At 38.1% G+C, this 22932-nt stretch overlaps 2 protein-coding genes across 2 annotated transcripts; one reads left to right on the top strand and one right to left on the bottom strand.

Moving 5' to 3' along the window:
- The first annotated feature begins 1016 nt into the window (after window positions 1–1016).
- LOC141439230 (UDP-glucosyltransferase 2-like) lies at window positions 1017–12322 on the top strand. The gene is made up of 9 exons (XM_074103433.1): window positions 1017–1233; window positions 1449–1599; window positions 3970–4057; window positions 6168–6360; window positions 7821–8018; window positions 9900–10119; window positions 11209–11428; window positions 11518–11737; window positions 12039–12322. The coding sequence occupies exons 2-9, from the start codon at window positions 1450–1452 to the stop codon at window positions 12301–12303; spliced, it is 1554 nt and encodes a 517-aa protein (XP_073959534.1). The 5' UTR covers window positions 1017–1233; window position 1449; the 3' UTR covers window positions 12304–12322.
- A 2936-nt stretch (window positions 12323–15258) lies between these two features.
- Window positions 15259–22907, bottom strand: LOC141439228 (UDP-glucosyltransferase 2-like). The gene is made up of 9 exons (XM_074103431.1): window positions 22800–22907; window positions 21742–21890; window positions 20909–20996; window positions 20347–20539; window positions 19122–19319; window positions 17874–18093; window positions 17118–17337; window positions 16595–16814; window positions 15259–15532 (listed from the first exon to the last, which is right to left on the bottom strand). The coding sequence occupies exons 2-9, from the start codon at window positions 21886–21888 to the stop codon at window positions 15271–15273; spliced, it is 1548 nt and encodes a 515-aa protein (XP_073959532.1). The 5' UTR covers window positions 21889–21890; window positions 22800–22907; the 3' UTR covers window positions 15259–15270.
- Window positions 22908–22932: the final 25 nt, after the last annotated feature.

The raw sequence follows: 22932 nt of genomic DNA, 5'->3' as shown, positions 1-22932 counted from the left end.
AAATCTTGAAATGGCGGCGTTTCATGATATGCCTAGGAATTTTCTGATCTGCCTAAACGTCACTAGGCAAATCGCTAAGCGGTAAATTTTGAACGATATGGCGGAAGTCTCTTAGCCAATTCATGAAATGGCGCCATTTCACGATATGCCTAGGACTTTCGTTTTAGGAATTTCGTGGCGGATATCTTACGAGTAAACGATCGCGTTTACTCGTACGATAAGCATCGAAGCTCGTCGAAGTTGTTGGCTGCTATATGCGTGTGGGTGCGTTTAAAAACGCTGGTTTGCATCTTGGGTAAATATTACAATCATCAAACATTATGACTAAATAAAACTGCACAGCAATCATTCATCCCAGCCTATATACGTCCCACTGCTGGGCACAGGCCTCCTCTCAGAACAAGAGGGCTTGGGCCATAGTTCCCACGCGGGCCCAGTGCGGATTGGGAACTTCGCACGCCACCATTGAATCGCTTCGCAGGTTGTGCAGGTTTCCTCACGATGTTTTCCTTCACCGTTAAAGCTCGTGGTAAATTTTCAAATGTAATTCCGCACATGAATTTCGAAAAATTCAGAGGTGCGAGCCGGGGTTTGAACCACGACCTTCTGCTTGAGAGCGATAGGTCACCACTAGGCCACCACGGCAAATCATTATTACTAAATTTATAATTATTACATATTATTATTATTAGTACCTAGGACTGACGCGAAGCATACGGTCCCCTGCATGGAGCTCAATATTATCATTAATTATTCCATGTCACGTCTTCTTATTATTATGTCTGTGGTATGAACCATCCCGGATTATGCGCACGAGTTTGTCTGCACGGAATAATAATAGTCCTGAGGGGGCTAATACCATCTTACTACCTATCTATACTATCACTTAATAATATTGTTGTGTCTTGTGTAGTGTTGTCTATTGTTGTGCTGTGAATAAATGCATTTCTTTCTATTTCTTTCTTACTTTAATACGAAAATCGTCCGTCTCACTCTCGTATTAAATAATATAAGCGTCAATTCTTTAGACTTTGGCGGAACTAAGTTATTATAAGTACCTAATCGATCAATCGACGCAATGTAACGGTCTCTGCTGCTACTTTCAATGTTTTGTCTCGCATGTGTGTCATTGATCAGATGAAACTTAAGTGCCATTAGTTGAGGACGGTCCTTCGGGGTGTTGAGTTGCATTTGTTTCTTATACATAAATGCGTGTTCAATTAATATAACCAAGTGAGTGATATTTACTGCGAACGCAAGGATAATTAGACTTATTTGTCTGTACCTTGTACTAAAATAGTGTTTTTTTTATCTTTGCCTATAAAGTGATGCTTTTAGTTACATCTTAGTGCCATACCCACGTTATTTTAGTTTAATTTTCAAACAAAATCAGTGTTATTTAATAACAATTTTAGTTGTGTTTTAATTACTTTTTGTTGTATTTACAGAATGAAAAAGTTATACTTGTCGGTGATTGCGTTAGTGTTATTGCAAGTTTGTGATGCGTTCAAGATTTTGGTGGTCTTCCCTTTGCCAGGGAAGAGTCATAATATTCTGGGAGAGGGCTATGTGAGGCACCTGTTAAATGCTGGACATGAGGTATTTTAAACTATATAAATACTTAAACTTGATGGAACGTAACAGTAGGTAATTTTCAAAGTATGGTTTGCGATCTCTGGGATCTAGGATATATAACACAACAAACGGGATCGCGAAGACTATGTAATTTATGAGAAAGAATAAACTATTTTTTTTAATCATGCTAATTTAGTTTAAGTTTATTCATACACTAGCTTTTGCCCGCGGCTCCGCCCGCGTGGTATTCGGTTATCGCGCACTGTTCCCTCGGGAACTGTGCATTTTCCGGGATAAAAAGTAGCCTAGGTATGTCACTCTCGGGCCCATAAACTATCTCTATGCCAAAAATCACTTCGATCCGTCGCTCCGTTACGGCGTAAAAGACGGACAAACACACAAACATACAAACAGACTTTCGCATTTATAATATTATAAGTATCAGTATAATTATGAGTATAAGTTTAAGTATATGGATTGACACGTACCCACAAACATAAAAGGATATCAATGAGTCAGATTCTAGCATTTGACAATTAGGTACAATTTGATAAGATTTGAATTTGAATAAGTATAGGTACTTACTTAACCTTAACCGTAAAGTGTTAGAAACTGCGGAAGTTATACGTAAGTTATATAACTTCATCCATAGTCAATCCATCAAATACTTAAAATATAAATCCTTATATTTTGTTATTATTTTACTTTTTGGGTTGCGTGATGAGACGAATGAGGTCGATACTGGCATAGAGGAATCAATACAGTGAAAAACATTGCAAAAAAAAAGGAAAATTAAATTTGTCAAACCAGCCCTCCAAAAATCATGCAAAAACTATACTTATATAATGGAAGCTACAGAAAAAAAAAAAAGCTAGCAGATTGTGATCAATATTGATAACAAATATGTTCATTAATTCTGTGGTACAGTGGGTAATTCTTGTAACTTAATTCTATGTTAAGGATAAAACATAGAAGGTAATAATTACGTAATGAGTAATGTAGGTACCTAAAAGGTTACTAAGTAGTGTGAATTAGAACCACACTGAGCAGGCCCTATATTTACTAGGAATGCAAAACTCGAACTTCGTATCATGCCGTCCCGCTGATGCTTATGCCATTTAATACGCGAGTGAAAGGGACAGTGCGATACGAACTTCGATTTTCGAGTTTCGTAGTAGCCCCTCAGTAGCGTGGATATCGTAGTTTGTATACAAAAGCGTCAATACTGACGACACAAAAATTTACGCAACCCAGTGGGAATACGGTATTTGACTATTTTTATATATATTATAAATTAAAACCTTACAATGCCTGTTATCGAATAGAGAAACAAATTTTAAGCTACCTTTACAAATAACAAAGTTATAAAGGTTTGAAATCCAAGATTAGACAGAGAAAGACATACTGGCATGTGACGTCACACGCTAGTAGCGCCATACTTGCAGGTGGTAGGACCTTGTGCAAGGTCCGCCCGGATTGCTACCACCATCTTGCTCGCTAATCCTGCCGTGAAGCAGCAGTGCTTGCACTGTTGTGTTTCGGCGTGGAGAGTAAGACAGCCGGTGAAATTACTGGCACGTGAGGTATCCCATCTTAGGCCTCTAGGTTGGCAACGCGTCTGCAATACCCCTGGTGTTGCTGATGTTTATGGGCGGTGGTGATCTCTTACCATCAGGAGACCCATTTGCTCGTTTGGCATCCAGTCAAATAAAAAATAAAAAAATACTTGCTGCATAGAGAAAAGCGTTTGAGAAAGAGACAGCTGTATATAGATTTTTCAAAAAATCACTTTAAATCCAATTTTCAACTGATTTATCTTTTCTCTACGCTAAACACTTTCTGTATAGTCTTAGATTTAAGAATATTCTTGTTTTGCTTTTAATTATTATTATTGAATTGAATTGTAATTTGACATTTTAAATTTATTTATTTTTTATTTTTTATTCTCGCTGACTATTTATTATACTTAATAAGATTTATTTTTTTGTATACATTTGACGATCCTTTTGTGAATTTCTTGTAATTAACTGACATGTGCTTATAATGTATTTTTTCAAAAGGTAATAAATAAATCTAATCTAATCTAATCTAATCTATACCTATATTTTCATAATAATATATAAGACCTGGCAAATTCAGGAGTAGTCAAATACCGTATTGTGCCACACTCGGAAGTAACATTGCAAATTGGTAAATGCCTACGGATTTTTATCTATACTGAGCGGCAAAAGTCTGGCCCTTATTTGTATGCAAAAATAGGTTATTTTGTATGGAGAGTGGGCCAAATTTTGTGCCGCTGAGTATACTTGTTATTCTTAAGTTTTATCAAACAAGACGCAAGTCACGATCCAATTATTTACTATTGTAATTGTTGTGATTTTTGTGCGTTTACAGGTCACTTACATAACTCCGTACCCGAAGAAGAATCCACATAAAAACTTGACACAAATCGATGTTTCAGATAACATGAAAGGAATACCAAGTACGTATTATCCATTAGTACCTGAGCGACCGAGCTTTGCTCGGGCTAAAACTCAATAATAGCGATATGGCTGAGACACATGGCCATTGGAGCCGAAAAGTTCTCGAATGGAGACCGCGGGTTGGCAAGTGCAGCGTAGGACGTCCACCAATTATATGGACGGATAACCTGGTTGATGCCGCGGGTTCAAGGTGGATGCGGCCGCTTCCAACCAAAGCAATGGGAGGTCTATGGGGGAGGCCTATTCCAACAGTGGAATTTGATGTGATGATGATGGAGATACGATGAGCTCGAATGATGATTCCGTTTCCGTTAAGTCTGAACTTCCGTTTGATATTAAACATTCATTTCGGTTCCGGTTCCGTTACTTTTGAAACGGAAGTTAGAACGGATGTCAATTCTTAGCCCGGGGCGGGACATGAGCGGCGTACCTACATCAAAAACAAACAGAAAGCTAATTAAATTATATAACGTTTCTGACACTCGCGATCACTATCTAATGACAGTTTTTGAATGCGAAAACATTACACAACAGACCCTCAGGTTTAGTAGAGCTACCCTTATTGATATCTCATCCACCTATATCACTCAGGCTCAGTTTTCGGTTCCAATTCCGTTTCTGTTTCTGGTTCCGATAAACTAAATTGAAAACATCTGGTTCTGATAAAACCACATCCGTTTTTTCAATTTCTCCGCTTTTTCAATTGAATGAAGAAGCAGCAAAGTCTGTACATTTTTCTTATCGAACCTTTGCGTTATGAAACCATCGGAAGATTAGAAATAAAATAAAAAACACTGAGATTATTAAACAATGGCATGCCAAATTAACAATATACTGTGATACGATGTTACAAGCAACTTAAGAATAGCAACCAACCAAGCAACCTAAAAATAAAGTTAATGATTATATATTGTAAAGTGTATTATAAAGTTAATGATTATATCATGGACAGGGATATTTGGAAATAATTCCGATCCGCATTAGCGATCCCTTCAAATAGCGAACCTACTGTGTTAAAAATAAAGTTGTGTTAAATACTTGTGATGTATACATATCATTTAATAATATTGTAAATCTGTTTAAAAAAAATATATACCTCGTTGAGTTTCTTGCCGGATTCTTCTCAGCAGAGGTTTTTCCAAACCGATGGTAGATTTTTTTTGACATTCATAAGTGCTTGTTATAGCCTAAATTGAATAAAGATATTTTGACTTTGACTTTGACTTAAAATACAAATGTTTGTTCTCGAGTCTTGAGTGTTTAACATGTATTTAAGTGTACTAAATATGTAACTGTCTTTTTAAGCAGGTAAATCTATCCGTTGCCTGCCTAGTATGCAGGTGGTAGGACCTTGTACAAGGTGCGCCCGGATTGCTACCACCATCTTGCTCGCTAATCCTGCCGTGAACCAGCAGTGCTTGCACTGTTGTGTTTGGGCGTGGAGAGTAAGACAGCCGGTAAAATTACTGGCACTTGAGGTATTCCATCTTAGGCTTCTAGGTTGGCAACGCATCTGCAATCCCCCTGGTGTTGCAGGTGTCTATGGGCGGTGGTGATCTTTTACCATATCTCTTATCAGGAGACCCACTTTCTCGTTTGACAACCAAAATAAATTAGTACCAACTTATAACAGAAGGACTGGGTTAATTATCGGTGTCAAGTGTGCCCTGCCTGATATTTAAGTAATACTAACTAAATAACAATAATATCTTGGGGCAAATTAATTTGCGCGCGGCAATGAATGGGTAAAGAGCTTTACAGACTGCAATGCAGGATAATGAATAGATTTCTTTTTCCCTGAATGGCAACACTGGCATAGATAATAGTTCGCTCGTTTTTGGCTCGAAATTCGAACTTGGGATTTTATTTTGCTTAAAATACAAAATGTACACACCCAATATCATATTTTCTCAAGTTTGTCGCGATTCCCAAGGTCAAAGAATTGAATTGCTTTAAAATTCCAGAGGAATAATGCGTTGTTTGGGAGAAACGTGTCAAAATGGTGTTGTAGAGCGCCATCCTGCTCTGTCTCGTTTTTTTGTCCCGTTCTGGCGGTTCACTTTTATACTATAGATTTGTTTAATTAATTACAATATCCATTGCTTTCAGCCGACTTACTCAGTATACAGTCGATCATGGATAAAAAAGTGGACTTCGACGATACGGACATGCTGTTCCACTTTTTCACCCACATTGCAGAATTGACTACTAAGAATGAAAATGTGATAAAACTTATTAATGATCCGAAACAACAGTTTGATGTGGCCATTACCGAGTGGATGTTTAGCGAGTTGTATGCTGGGTATGTTGCATAGCGATAAGAAAATTAACAGAGTGTGTACTTATGTACACTCGGACCAACTGTATCGTGATCCACTGTAAAACCTTTTCGAAGAACAAGAGCGTGTCGGACACGCCCAAAATAGGGTTCCGTAGCCATTACGAAAAAAATAAGTAGTATTTTTCTAAGGATTTCGTATTTTATACGGATTCTTCCAAGTTTAGGTATATTTTATACCTTAGGTTGCTCTAAAACTACTAATAATTCTCAAGCAAACTTAGCCGTTATAGTTTTCCTTGAAAGTTATGATATACTTACTACCATTCTGAATTTTTTCAAAATTGTCCACCAACCGGTTTAGATTTTAGAGGGGGGACGCTCGATTTTAATGAAAATTTGCACTTTAAAGTTGAATATTTTGCAAAAACATCACTGAATCGAAAAATCGTTTAGCAACCCCCTAATGATTTTGAAAGACCTATCCAACGATACCCCACACTACAAGGTTGGATGAGAAAAAAAAATCACCCCCACTCTACGTCTATGGGAGGTACACTAAAAAAATTTTTTTTAATTTTTATTGTACCATTTCGTCAGCATAGTTTCCATACATATTCGTGCAAAATATTGATAGTCACTGAGCAAAGCCGCGGACGGACGGACAGACAGACAGACAGACATGGCGAAACTATAAGGGTTCCGTTTTTGCCATTTTGGCTCCTTGACAAGGGAATTTATTATGATTTGTGTGTGGGCGTGGATTGGCATGACAGTTATGGCTGTCATACGGTCAGTTCACGTTCAGTTCTAAGTTCTAACTGATCCAATAGGCAGCGTCACGAAAGGAAGGATGGTGTATGGCGACCATTACTGTGAGAACGGTCTACGTTGGGTCAGGAATCAAATTGTTTGACTGTAATTAAGTAAGTAAATAAAGTTTGACCTTGGTGCGCAAGCCCGTTTGTCGTTTTCCACATATATCTCGCGGCACTGTATAATTCTGTGTCGAGTTGGCAAAAATGTCGTATATATTATTGGTTCTATAACTGTTTTAATTTGTACTCCAAAAGTCGCCAGGTAAACCATGATTGTCGTCAAAACTGTTTTGCGGTCGCTAAGATTTAAGTAAACTTCTAGGGACTAAGTCACTAAACTGGCAACATTGATAGCCGCTGCGGGCCGCGCCCGCTCTCTGTGTGAATACAACGAACCGCGCGGCTCACGCGGCGGACACGACCCGACCCGCGCACGCTTTCTGTGTGTGTTGCCCTTAAAGCAATATTAATTCTATTGTGGGATAGGAATCCCACTGACATGCAGTGTACAACAGTGCCTAATGTAATTTTGATGTATTTTGTTTTAGGTAAAAAAGTAAATCTAAAACCTTTATCAACTTTTTATTTATTTAGCAGTTTCATGTTCAAAATTTACCAATTCGTTTTGTACAGCTACTTTACTGCTTTTGTTTTAAATGTTTCCAGTTTCGCACCGATATTCAACTGTCCCCTTATCTGGTCGTCCTCGATGGCTCCTCACTGGATGGTGACGAGACTTATAGATGAGTACACTAACCCAGCCATCGTCCCGGACTCGCAGACCGCCAACTTTCCACCCTTCACTTTCACGCAGAGGCTCCAGGAGCTGTGGATACAAGTGTCAACGACATTTAAGAAAATCACGTAAGAATAATAATTTATTGAATCAGGCGTTACTTTGCGAAGGTTCATATCAATGAACTACGAATAATAACTTTGCTTAACCACAAAGAAAACGCCAAGCACCAAACTGAGCAAAATTGTTTGTAGTTCATTTTTTTCACGTTAGAATTTATACTAAAAAATATTATGAGACGAATTACCTAATATAATACAAGGTTTGATGCGAAGAAGGTGCCGGGCGGCAGTAAGCAAAATTTGAACTACTCTACATATGACCGCACCCAATGGGAACTGATCGGATTATACGAGGTTTATGCCATTATTGTTTCTTCCTATTCGCGATTCTGCACAAAATAAATTCCACACAGCTGAATTTGATCACATGCGTAATGCTTACAGTCATTATTTCTACGCAATCTTGTTTCTTCTTATTCGCGATTCTGCACAATATGAATCACACAACTGAATTTAATCACATACGTAATGATATTCAGTCATTATTTCTACGCAATCTTGTTTCTCCTATTCGCGATTCTGCACAATATGAATTCACACAACTGAATTTAATCACAGGCGTTATACTTCACGATTCTGTAATAATTTTTTTAAATTCTCATACATAACCGGGAATCGAACCCGGACAAAATTGGGGCGGAGAAAAAAAATTTTTTTAATTAATTTCAGTCGTCCCTGTTTATTATTATTATTTATTTAGGCTGCTGCTGCCTTCGGAAGCTTCGTCTCAAGGTGTTTCCGTTCACATAACTTAAAGCTCGCGACCATGATAATTTTACCGCGGGAAAAGCGACTCACGCAGTCTGTTTTTTTATATTTATAAACGCGACTAGGAAGAAACAAGATATTATAGAAAATAGATAGAATAAGATAAAGATAGTATCGTGAAGTATAACGCATGTGAGTAAATTAAGTTGTGTGGAATTCATATTGTGCAGAATCGCGAATAGGAAGAAAATTGCGTAGAATAATGACTGTGAATCATTACGTTGTGATTAAATTCAGTGTGTGGAATTCATATTTCCAGAATCGCGAATAGGAAGAAACAAACTGTAAAATAATGACTGTCATTAGCATGTGATCAAATTCAGCTGTGTGGAATTTATTTGTGCAGAATCGCGAATAGGAAGAAACAATAATGGCATAAACCTCGTATAATCCAACTGATCATATTACGCGTATTACGTAGTTGGGGTCCTCAGCAGTGAAGAACCGAGAAAGATTAATACTTGTCTTGACATATCGATGTATGTATGACACATATATATTGCTTTGTATCGTCTCACCAAACGTATCCATCAAAACCATCCAAAAGGGCATAAACATTAAAAATAATCATCATGCTTCTGACCCAAACAATCAAAAATCGTGCCAAGAATACAAACACACTAACGTAAACACTACTCAAATTTTCAATAAAATGTAAACACCAGATATTGCTTACCTTGTAATTTCATATCGAAAATACAAAACTGAAGCATGGATGCACAGAAAAACCAGGAAGAGACCAGCGCTGGGATGGAAATCGAACCCGGTCATCGAGCGCTGGTCTCTTTTTCTGGTTTTTCTTATGGATTGCACGGGATGACCGTAAAAGTAACAAATTTGGAGTTGAAATAAAAAAATGACTCCAAAAACCAATCTTACCTTGTAATTTTCTCTCTGTGTACCTGTTTGCTATATCGCTTACTATTGCGGTGTACAATAAAGATTGTATTGTATTATTGTACCATTGTATTTACCAGAACTGAGAATACAACACCTTCCAAATCTAATTTGCAACCAATGACAAGTGGCTGATTATTTAAATTATTCTAGGCGCTTTTAAACTTTGATACCCACGACTGTTACCATAAAAGATGCGTCAGCTTTAGTTATGATTTTTAGCATTTATGACAAAATGGAAGAAAACACATATAATACTCGTATAGCACCAGTAATAGCCAAGAAAGGTCGTCCAGTTCCCACCTTCGATGAGGTGAAATTCAATGCATCACTTCTGATTGCCAATACACATGTGTCTCTTGGACAAGCAATGACGCTGCCTCAGAATTGTATCACCATTGGCGGATATCATATTGATGACGTCGTGCAACCATTACCCAAGGTAAATAATTTAATTTCACCATATCTCCTTTAACGTCCTGTAGTATAGATAAAACGTAAATCTATTTTCTGTTTGGAGTAGGTACCTGTCTTAATCTTTCACAACAGCACAAAACAAAGCACAAAAAAATGTTTACAGCGAATAAATGATTGATTGATTCAAAACTCGTATGTGATTCGAATCCACAAGTGTTTTAATTAAATTTTCATTGATGATATGTATTAAACGTCCAAAACACTGATAAAAGCAAATAGGTAATGATGTGTCGAAGTTTCGGTTAGTGAGGCGGGTTTATTTCCATTACTTTGTTGATAAATTGAAAGTATTGTTTTTCTAACAGCATTTAAATATTTTAAAAAACGGCAAAGTGCGAGTTGGACTCCGTACAAATTATTAAAAAAAAAATATTAAAAATATTTTTATTATATGATGCAAATAAAGATTTATGCTTTTCGCAATTTTTTCTTTTCTCTGTGCTATAAGAAGTTGCTTCGTACCTAATTTCAAGATTCTGAGTTCACGGGAAGTAGCCCTTAAAGGTTTTGATTCCCTTGCGAATGTCGAAAATTTGCAGCGGTTGTATCTTTTGATTGCGTTGCCTTTGAAGTTTGATTTTTTCACAGCTCTGAGGGACAGTAGACCTGAGTATTTGGTATAAATTTCAGCTTGATACCTCCACGCGTTACTGAGAAAAGGGGTCTTGACAGACAGACAGACGGAAAAAAAGTGATCCTATATGGGTTCCGTTTTTTTCCTTTTGAGGTACGGAACCCTAAAAACAAGTAATCAGCACATTTAATTTTAAGTACCTGAGCGACCTAGCTTTGCTGGATCTAAAACTCGATATTAAGCGTTTTCCCAGAGATAAGACCAAGCTAGATCGATTTGTCATTCCCGAAACCCCACATACTAAAATTATTCGAAATCGTTGGAGCCGTTTCCGAGATTCTGATTATATACTCGTATCGTGTATATAAAGGTATAACATAGATTGATATCTATACTTACTTATAAATAACTGGTACTTTACTGCATCAAAAGTTACTTAGGTATTTTGTTATTTTAATTTTAAAACCAAACATGCTGCAGGATTTACAAAAAATCATGGACGACTCGAAACACGGCGTCATTTACTTCAGCATGGGATCCAACTTGCAAGCCTCGAAAATTCCAGGAGAATTAAAGAAAGGCTTTATCAAGATGTTTGGTGAACTCAAACAAACAGTCTTATGGAAATTTGAGGAAAATCTGCCTGGTACACCAGCTAATGTTCATATTCTGCATTGGGCACCGCAACAAAGTATATTATGTAAGTTTCTATGAAGATGTAAAGTCATTCCCTTCAAACTTACTACTACTTTACTTAAAACTGATTATTCGGTCGATGTTATGTTTCAGCACATCCGAATTGTATCCTATTTATCACTCACGGTGGCTATCTCTCAACAACTGAGACTGTTCACTTCGGAGTTCCCATTATCGGTATCCCGGTCTTCGCCGATCAATTCACCAACGTAGAGAGAGCGGTATCAATGGGCTTCGCGCAAAGAGTTGACCTGGCATATGACATGGTTGATAAACTTAAAGCTGCTATTGGCGAAGTAGTCAGAAATCCCGGGTAAGATGCTTCTGTTTCCTTTCGTTGGTTCAGCGGCTTACACGATAAAGATACAAATTCACAAAACAGATCAAACGTATTCATTGTGGAATTTCGAAGAAACCAGAAATATGAAATAAAAATAATTTTCATAAAATGCTATCTGGAAAAATTAACTGCTTGAAAAGTGCACATTTTGAGACATTGCATCTAGTTATTGGGACGTACTTTTTTTGATTCGAGAAAGTAGACATTTTGAGAGAGTGTTTTTACAATCCTAAACCGATTAAGTATTGTTAATCTGTTGCCATTTCTGATACAGATACAAGCAAAAAGTGGAGGAGTTGTCGCGTATCTACCATGACCGACCTATTTCACCGGGCAAGGAGCTGGTCCACTGGGTGGAGCACGTGGTCAGAACAGGTGGCGCGCCGCATCTGCGCTCCCCGGCGCTCATGCTGCCCTGGTACCAGAAGATGTATTTAGACTTACTAGCTCTAATTTTTGTAGGTCTAGTTGTATTAGGAATTATAGTAAAAAGATTGTTTGTATCAAGCAAGAAAATAGTTAAGCAAAAAACTAAATAAATGAATTGTAAAATTTTAATCTTGGTTTTCAATTAATTTGTTTTTTTATTATTATTTAAAAATCCATTCACAAATGGGTTCCACTTATTCTCCATTGTTTGGCCGTGATTGGGAGTAATTAATTCAAACGACTAAGTCGCTTCTTGACACAGTGGTCGTCGTAGTCGGTTATCGATTGGTTTATTATTAAACTTTATGACTACTTTCCTGGGGAAATAGTGTGTGGTTTCCCTTGCCTTCCACGCTGCAGTGCTGGAGTCCCGAGTTCCAAGTTGGTAACAAGAGCGCTGCTGGCCAGTCTCACATACTATACAATTTCCCTTACTCGCCTTTTACGACGCTCACGGGAAGAGATGGGTCCGTCCTATTCTAAAACTGGGCACGACACTGTCACGATGACGACGTCCTCTGACTAATCCAAACGTAAGTATGGTAAATTAATTCTGGAAAATAGTTATTAAGTACCTACTTAACGTTGCATTGCATATTCGCTGAAAGCACAGAAGCGAAAACAAAATAATCCCACGTTTTATTCCTTTTCTATCAACTCCAAACTTGATGACTGTTTCTTGATCCTTTAAGTAAAATTTTGTTTAATTTATGGTTTATTGATACCAAATAAAATAAAAAATAAAAAACACATCCAAGGTAATATACTACTGCCAACATAACTAGTAAAAACAGGTATGCAATGGCCATTTTTACCATCTGAAATTAAAACACTGGTGTTATAATTTTATAAAGTAAGATAAAGGAAATAATAGCGTGATCGTGGTAAAAACTGATATATTTATAAGTAAGTACATAAAGGGTGTGTATACAGAGTACTACCACGAATTTGTCAACCTGAAAAGAAAGACTTTAAATGCAATAGGTGCCTGATAATTCAATCCCTTGTGACAATTAGATGAGGGTTCGAATTAGTTGTCAGGTCGTATTCATATTAAATAATTTATAGAATCAGGCGTTACTTTGCAGAGGACCATATCAATGAAGTAAAATAATTTCCTTGCTCACCCGCGACCTTACGATAGCTAAGCTTATGCAAAATATGCGTGTTCATGCAGTTCCTCCACCTCCACACTGTAAGAACACACACAAATCACACAAACCCATCTATCACCACCACCACATTACACTGACGCGTTTCGAACTCAACCAGAGCTCATCTTCAGAGTGACACAACCGTACACCATGCTACCAGTTGTTAGACTCGTATTCATATTAGTCAGGTCAGGTCAGTCTCTCGTCCCAGCAGGGCTACTACGAAACTTGAAGTTCGTATCGTACCGTCCCTCTCGCTCTCGTATTAAATAGTATAAGTGTCAGAGGGACCGCACGACACGAACTTAAGAGTTTCGAGTTTTGTAGTAGCCCTGCAGGTCAAAAATTATACGTTGCATTTTAATTCAAAAATGCTTAATCGTTCGTACTATTATTATGACGTCTAATAAAGAGTTATTATTATGTATTGTACAGTCAAATAAATTGAGAGAATGTAATACCTCATTAAATATATAAATAAATAAATAAATCCATAGGATACCAATAACTGCTGCTATTTTTGCTTTTATTTTTAATATAAATTTATAACAACACAATATTATTTAAAACGCTAGCAAAAAAACAATGTTTGAATTAAAGGCACAAAACAATACAAAGACTCTTTATTGTACACCAGAAATAGTAAGCGATACATAAAACAGACACAAAGAAAAAAATACAAGGTAAGCAATAGGCGGCCTTATCGCTTAAGAGCGATCTCTTCCAGGCAACCTTTTTTACAGAAAGAAGGAAGGACTAGTTTACAACAGGTGGCACTTGTTTCTTTAAGAGTTAAATTGAAACTGATTAAAAATAAGCAACTGGTTTTGTAGTTATGTTAATCACGTAACGTTATTATCTCATAGTGATTCGATAAGACTTCTTCTATCTCTATTTTTGTCCATGTTGACAAAACTTTTCGTCTTATCTAATGTCTCCCTATTACTACGTATAACTTTATTAATGTACCTAACTATTTTATACAACGTCATTTAAATGATATACTTAACTTCATATTATTAAAATTCAGTCTGTCAATTAGATTATAAAAAATATATATATTGAACTTTCTCTTATGTCGATCAAACAAAAACTTAGTGTACCTAAGTTTTCGGTTACAATATACGTCTCGATCGCGTTCGCGTTAAAATCTCAATTTGTATGCAAATAATACCCTGCTAGTGTTGAATAAGATAAGACCCAAAATAGTACTTTTAAAAAACTTGGACTTCTCAAGAGTACCGTAATATTTTAGTAACTATTTTAGTATACCTACGTAGAAACTTAAAAGCGTGGTGTGGTGACATCGCATTGCTCCAAAAAGATCCGAGAGACATTCACTATGGCACTTGCTACAAAAGTACCACTATGGGCACAGAATAGATAATAGTACAAGTACTATGGGATCTATTCATTTTGGGTCAAGAATCTAAAGGTTCGACGTATACAATAATAGCTTAAAATAGTAAGTATATCACAAGAAAGCTGCAACAAAGAGTGATCGTATCTCTTTGCTAGTGTCTTTGTGCCAGGCTCTTCGTTTGGTTCATTATTTGACAATAAATGATTGATTGATTGATTGATATCATCATCATCATCATCATCATCATCATCATCATCATGTAGTCATAGTACAGAATAGATAATAGTAAAAGTAGTCACAGTGGCATCCTTTTGCAGTATCATTGCACCCAGGTTCATATAAGTAAAAGACCAAATGGAGAAAGATCCTACAAGAGAAAGTTATGCAGAAACGAGGTCATTAACATCATCATCATCATAATAGTTGTGGAGTATCAAAGTAGACAGTCTTTGAAAGTTTAATTGGAAATAAAATATACCATTAAGACAATTTCGTTTATAAATAAAGTATAATCCTTATAGCAATCGTAATAGAAACGCATTTCAAAATACACTAACTCTTTAGTTGTTCTTTTTATTCAGATCAGATTTACTTTTAAAAATGATTCTTAAAATGAAACAAACAGTTACAAAACACAATAGAACTAATGCTGCTAAGTCGAGATACATCTTCTGGTACCAGGCGTGGTGGAATGCAGGAGTCCGTAGATGCAACGCTCCTCGAGTTTCAACCACGTGCTCTATCCAGTGCACCAACTCCTTGCCCGGAGACACTGGCCGGTGATGGTAAATGAACGACAGCTCTTTAGCCTTGCTTTTGTATCTGCAGACAAGCATCCGCAACATTAACTATAAGATTTTAAACTTTCATAATTTTCACTCAAAACTATTCCGTACTGAGGATTTATCACGCTAACCACGAGTAATAATTACCTCGACGTTCCAGCCACATTCCATTAGCCGTGGTCACGAGTAAGCTCCTGCTAAGCAAATGTGATACCCTACACCAGGGGTGGCCAACTTGATAAGACCCAAGATCTACTTTTTACTGACGAAACCCTGTGCGATCTACCAATTACGAACTTCTTGAAATCTTAAATGAAAAAGCATAGTTCAGTATTTATAACTTTTGCCTTGCCAAGATCGAGAGGTCGATCGCGATCGATCAGTTGGCTACCCCTGCCCTACACTTTAGTTTACTCGTGACCACTGCCACTGCAATGTGGCTGAAACGTCAAGGAACAAGGTAATTATTACTCGTTGTTAGCGTGATAAGTCCTGGGTGTGGTAATAGTTAGTAACTGTAAGATCTGCTTCCTTTACACCAGGCATGATAATAAATAAATATCACGGGACAATTCACACCAATTGACCTAGTCCCAAAGTAAGCTTAGCAAAGCTTGTGTTATGGGTACTAAGCAACGGATAAATGTAATTATATAGATAGATACATACTTAAATACATAGTAAACACCCAAGACCCGAGAACTAACATTCGTATTTTTCATACAAATATCTGCCCCGACACGGGAATCGAATCCGGGACCTCAAGCCTCGTAGTCAGGTTCTCTAACCACTAGGCCATCTGGTCGTCTAAAATGATGATGAATGAATGATGATAACGCTTAAACTTAGACATAAAAGTGTCAAAACTCCTCCTAGTTACTACTGAATTAGTAGGTAGTTAATGTTATTACTAAGGGAACATATCGTTCACAATTGTGAGTGTTGTATGTCGAAGTGATTTATACAAGAAAATTATGTGCGGATAGTTCAAAAAACTCACGTCGCCTAAACGAACGTGGCCGTGGTCGAAACGTCTAGGTAATTTTAGAAAAAAATAGTTCGTGAGTAAGTCCCCAGATCCGTAAAGACGCTTACTTACTTGGGATCCGTCAGAATCTCATCAATGGCCACTGCTAAATCTTCGGCTACATTGTACGACAAATCAACTTTCTTGGCAAATCCTTTTTTGACTGCCCGCGCGACGTTGGCATACTGGTCACCGAAGACAGGTATACCGATGATTGGGACGCTGAAGTGGGTGGCTTCGGTGGTCGATAAGAGACCGCCGTGCGTGATGAAAAGAATCAGGTTTGGATGTGCTAAAATAAATATAGTTGTGTTAGTCTTTCTTTAAGATGAAATCATTGCAACTTGCAACACTTGCTGCCTTGTAGTCTTGCCGGACTTATGAATTTAATTTATGATTGGAAACTGTCATTTGCAGTTTTAGCGGTATATGTGTATCAATACTATCAATCAATGGATGGGGAATAGGATTTTTTAAACTGCAGTGTTAAGTTTGTTTCAGTCCGATTCGACCATTTTTAAATTGTTTAAATGTTATTGTTACTCACGCAAATCAGTCGCGCACTTGATCGTTCGAAGATCTGTCGATTACTTACCTAAGATGCTCTGCTGTGGAGCCCATTGCAGTACGTGAACGTTCTTAGGTAAGTCTTTAATGACTTCTTCAAATTTCCATATGACTGTCTGTTTTAGCCCGCCAAACATTTGCAAGAGATTTTGTTTTAATATATTAGGAAACTGCTCGCTCTTTAATGTCGAGCCCATACTGAAAAATATGACGCCGTCTTTGGCACTGTCCATAATTTTTTGGAGGTCCTGTAAAATACGAAATACCTATTTAAAAGTGCCTCAAACCACGTTTTTTTTTCACCATACCTTTCCGAATACAATAATTCTATACATTATCAGTGTTAAAATATTCTCTAAAAAGAATGAGATGAGTAGCGACCGGTGCCGTACAGAGGAGAGGTAGTATTGTTATCTCTTTCTACGTTACCGATGAACTGCGTGCGAATAAGTCCGAACGTTGCGTCTAAATCTTTCGTCGAAGACAAGACAATTATGATCGAACTTCACTTCAGGTAAGCTCGTATGAACATAGAAAAATAATTTAGAAAATTCGCCATGTCAATTTCATTAGTGTCGTGTTACTTTAACCTTTGTGTTAACCTACCCACAAGCTGGGCTTATAGAAACGCAAGAACAGTAGCAAAATGTTTTAAGGGGCTTCTAGACGGGCCATATTTTCACTGCAATATGTGGCCGGCAACTATTGGTGTCCCTGTCTAACATGTGAGTAAGAGAGGGAGGGGAGAAGGGGCCCTTAAAGGGGCTGTACTGTCTGTACTTACTTTTGGCAAAGGCGCCACTTCGTCATCAATATGATACCCTCCGATGCTCTTGTAGCTCTGAGGCACAGTTGTCGCTTGCCCCAAAGACACGTGGGAATTCCCCAACACAAGGGAAGCATTGAATCGCATCTCATAGTATGAGGGAAGCTCTCGGCCCCTCTTCGCAGCGTAGGGACCAAATACTGTATCATAAACTCCTTTTTCTGCTTCGGTGTAGTAGCTGGAAGTTTTTCATCAGGTTACTGCGTATTCTTGCATATCTTTTTGAGCTAGCATTTATGCGAACTTTTATAAATGTGGCTTAAATAGTTATGGCATTTGACACCCTTAAAACCAATAAGTTCATAACCTAACCTTACCAACAAAAATTTGGAAACCCCCGACTTTGTCACTTCAAATTTCAATATCTCAAAAACGGCTGAACCGATTTTGATGAAGCATATCTAAGAACCATCGCTAAATAAATCTGAATTCTAACAAAATAAAACCGCATTCAAATCGGTCCACCCGTTTAAGGGCTACGGTGCCACAGACAGACACACACACATAGCGGTCAAATTAACTTATAACACCCCTCCTTTTGCGTCGGGGGTTAAAAACTAAGTCGCTAAACTCTTGACAGAATGGTTTGGGTTTTTTACATGCTTTGTACTTGTTATTTTCTATTTTTTATAGCTTTTGTTTTTTACTATGTCAGTTGCTTGTGTTTGTGTCTAATGTTAATAATGTTCCTGTAAAAAGTTGTGTTTATTAAATATATAAAACTAAAATCTTGATATGTCTCTCTTTCTACCGTTTTCATATCTTCATGACAACTTTCTTGTGAAAATAGTGTGATGCTTGCTTACCTACCCCTTACCTTCCACACCGCAGAGCTAGAGTCCAGAACCACAAAGTCCAGAACTACAAAGTTGGCTGTACAAAGACTGCTCTAGCATTAGGTCACTCAGTCGCCTTTTACGACACCCACGGGTAGAAATCATCATCATCAGCTTACAGCAGTCCACTGCTGGACATAGGCCTCTTGAATGGCGCGCTACAACACTCTGTCTTCAGCCCCTCGCATCCATCCGCTGCCAGCGATCCTCTTAAGGTCATCCGTCCACCGTGCCTCAGGACGCCCTACACAACGTTCCCGTCCGTGGACCGGAAGAAATATGTCCGTCCTATTCTTAAACCAAGCACAGCACGGCTATGCGGCATATCCTAATATGACTTTCACCACATCGATACAAAAAATATACTTACAAAAACTTGAACAGTTTCAAAGCGCTATTCATGAAGAGTGAATGAACTCGGTCAACGAAACTATAGGGTGGGGCGCTCGAAGAGCGAATGTCGGGTGTGTACGCTGTATTCACTTCCTCTCCCATTAGCTCCAGGATGGCCGGATGAGGTTCAACAGAAGACGACCAGATCAACGGCGCTCCGAAAACAGCAGAAAATCTGAAAACGACTATTTTTATGCTTGGATTGATTCTGACATCCTGAAATCTATACCTACTCAGTAAATCTATGTACTTAAGTTAAAAACTGAAGCGAGCCAAATTGCCACTCGCTAACATCATTATGATTAACCAATTTTTAATTGTAACAGCTGAAAAAGAAAACAGTACTTATTTGCAACTAGTAACAAAATCTAATACTAAATAAGTACTATTAGTTCATTATTAATAAATACACATAGATACGAGTACATAGTCGTTGACAAATAGCATTTGTTAACGACGACACCACCATAATGTTGGGATAACATATCGTTTAAGAATCTTTGATATATCGAGCTAGTAACTCTCAATGGTTGATAGACATATTGCATTGGCTCTTTTTATCTATTTGGCAACATCACTATTCATTAGTGGTGTCATCGTCAAATCCTTTATGACAACCACACCTCTAGGGGTATCGTTTAGTGGTGTCGTTAAGTGAAGTTTCCCTGCCGGCCGCGCGGCCGCGTTAGGTATTCGTTTGGGATATTGCTGTCTTTATTACTCGTGACATAAGCGCTCGCAGCCGTCCCCCACGCCTTCCGAAACGACGTTCGTAATTTTATATCGAGATAGCTGTAGGCTTTGCAAGATTTGGGCGGTTGAGTTTTGGGTTTCGTTGTCCTCGTATTATACTAAAAATAAAGGTCAGAAATCAATGATATTCTTCAATCAAGATATTCATTATATTAACTATGCCTGTGGTTTTTTCGATTTTTGTAAAAATGCTTTATTAGTCTGTAATTCTCGTGCAAAGTTGACATCTTTTTTTGTCGACTTTTGAGCTCCTGTAATTCTGATATTACACTTTATATGAAAATCTGAAAAACCACAGGTATAGATAATTACGTCTAGTCCATACTTACAAAATTTCATCTATTTCTGTTACCTAGTTTTCAAATGAGACCGGAACTACGTTTGTTTGTATGGAGAATGGAACGAAGACTTGTCTTAACAACGAACGGTAGTGTTCATGGAAAGCTTACCCAGCGAAGATGTCCAAGAGCATCCACTCAACAACTACGACGTCAAAGGTCTGGTTCGGATCATCAAGCATATTCTTCACATGTTGATTGTTCAGTGTTATTCTCGTGATGTTCAAGAAAAGATCAAAGAACTTACTCTCGTCAGTTAAGTCTTGTTCCTTATCCAATACTGCGTTAATGTTAGTCAAGCTCTCTGTAAGGTTAATTTATATTTAAAACTGTTTACCTTTACTTGCCCGAATTTCATTTGCCCGAATTTCACTTGACATACCAACGTTTACCATAAAATATATAGAAACGAACTGTTTTCAGGATTTTTTAAATGTCATCATATAGAATGCAGTAGGTTAGGTTTGGTTAGTTTAATATCAACTCTAAAGAAACTACTATTTCAGAAATAAAGTACTTTATGGCAAATGAGAATTCTAGAAAACGAAACATTCGGGCATATGAAATTCGGGCAAACGATAGAGAACCATTTGAAACGTCTGTTGCTTATGACTGGTCTCGATTGGCATTATTAAATAAAAGGGTATTATAGTGTTAGGATCGTAGGACATACCAAGAGGGCTTGCTGACACTTCACTGATATCGATTTGATGCAGATTAGCAGGAACATCTTTTTTTGGATACGGAGTAATATACCACACCTGTGAAACAATACGAGATTGTACAACAAGTTTATAAAACGCACTATTTTAGCCGGCAGTTAAATCGAGGGTAAATAAAATGAGTTTTATGAACAACATTCTGCTTTTCACTTCAATTCCGAAGAAATTGAAATTGAACCTCGTGGAGCCTGGCATACTATAAAAAAATTAAATGCGAAAATTTGAGTAGCCTTAAGGGCCAATGATACTAAGTCCTTGCTTTTGTTTACTTGTGTTTAGTTTTTCTCATTTTATATGAGGTGCTTTAAAGGAGATGGGACGTGCAGTCAGGAATAATCCGTTATGGCCAGACAGTACCGGACTCTCACCGGCTAAAAAACCCGCCTTCAAGAAGTTACTTCGTGGAGCTTACTACGGGGAGGAGAGTTGGAGGGGTTTCTTGTTTACCCACAGAATCTTGCTTCAGGGTGACACTCTTTCCCGGCCCCGATAACACCGACATGGAAATACCGGCCCTGTTTTTTGTGTACATGCCCATAGAAACTGACAGGAGCTTCTATGGGCGGGTACACGGAAAACAGGGTCGGTATTTCCATGTCCGTATTATCCAGGCCGGGAAAGAGTGTCACCCTTGCTTCAGCCATTTGCTGGAAAGCCGGGAGAGAAACATGCATTCTCCTATTAGGCTCTGAGGGGTGCTTGGGTCAGTCCTTTTTTGTTGATCCCCATTGGTTCCTTCCTTGACCAACCCTCGCCCTTTAGTGACAAGATTAAATAAACATACCTCATGGCCAGCCTTAATCAGATGCCTGACATAGCCATCTCCGAGTATAGAGTGGCTTTTACCAGGCAGTTGGAATATCACGAGGATCTTGTAGGCTTCGCAAGCGCACAGCGCGAGAACCGGTAATATCAACACAGATTTCAACATTTCTGTAAAATATATAAATAATGCAGTCGACACATTGTTTTAAATTTAACTAAATTCTATAGCTGGAAAAATATGTAAGTTGAAGTGGCAATGGGCGGGCCACATCGCTCGAAGAACAGATAACCGTTGGGGGAGAAAAGTCCTCGAGTGGCGACCACGAACCGGAAGACGAAGCGTTGGCAGGCCAGCAGGGCTACTGCGAAACTCGAATTTCGTGTCGTGCGGTCCCTCTGACACTTATACTATTTAATACGAGAGCGATAGGGACGGTACGATGCGAACTTCGAGTTTAGAGTTTCGTAGTAGCCCTGCAGGTGGACTGACGACATCGTGAGAGTTGCGGGAAACCGGTGGATGCAAGTGACGAGTTGTCGTTCATTGTGTCGTTCTAAGGGGGAGGCCTTTGTTCAGCAGTGGACGTCTTCCGGCTGATGATGAACTAAATTCTCTGTGGGGGGGGCACCCTGTCAGAATGCCAATTCTAACAGACAATTGCGGGGTCGGGTTTCGTATCTGCTGCCGTATGTACGTGTCTCCGCGATGACATGTTCAGCATAGAAGCTCTATTAAGAAGTGGCGTTATATTATATGACTTCTTGGCGACACAACGAAACAAAATCGACAGCAAGCATTCTGGACACGCTCAATCAAACGACGAGTCCTTGACTGCAACCTCGGTGCGTATACCAAATGCCCTCAACCCTAACAATGCTCTGCTCCACAAGTAACATTGAATCGCGCGAAGCAATTAAGTATCTTGTTAAAGTTGACATTATGCTATTGTAACTTAGAATTAGACTGTTATGTTATGTAAACTGTATTGTACAAAAATAAAGAAACGAACAATTGACAAACGCTGAGATACATATTATTTATTTATAATTTTTTTTTTTACTTTGACATCGATTTACCTGTGACAGATCACTAACACTATCCTTCCGTCTACACTATGGATCCGACCTTCTCCTACTGACGGGCCAAAATTATTCGTCATTTATTTAAATATGCCACTGTCTGAAATACAATTTGTTGATAACTCTAATC

This window comes from Choristoneura fumiferana, chromosome 20 (genome assembly GCF_025370935.1).
Source record: "Choristoneura fumiferana chromosome 20, NRCan_CFum_1, whole genome shotgun sequence".
In the NCBI taxonomy this organism is placed as follows: domain Eukaryota; kingdom Metazoa; phylum Arthropoda; class Insecta; order Lepidoptera; family Tortricidae; genus Choristoneura; species Choristoneura fumiferana.
Note: the sequence above shows the minus strand (reverse complement) of the source record. Positions and strands in the feature narration are given on the sequence as shown.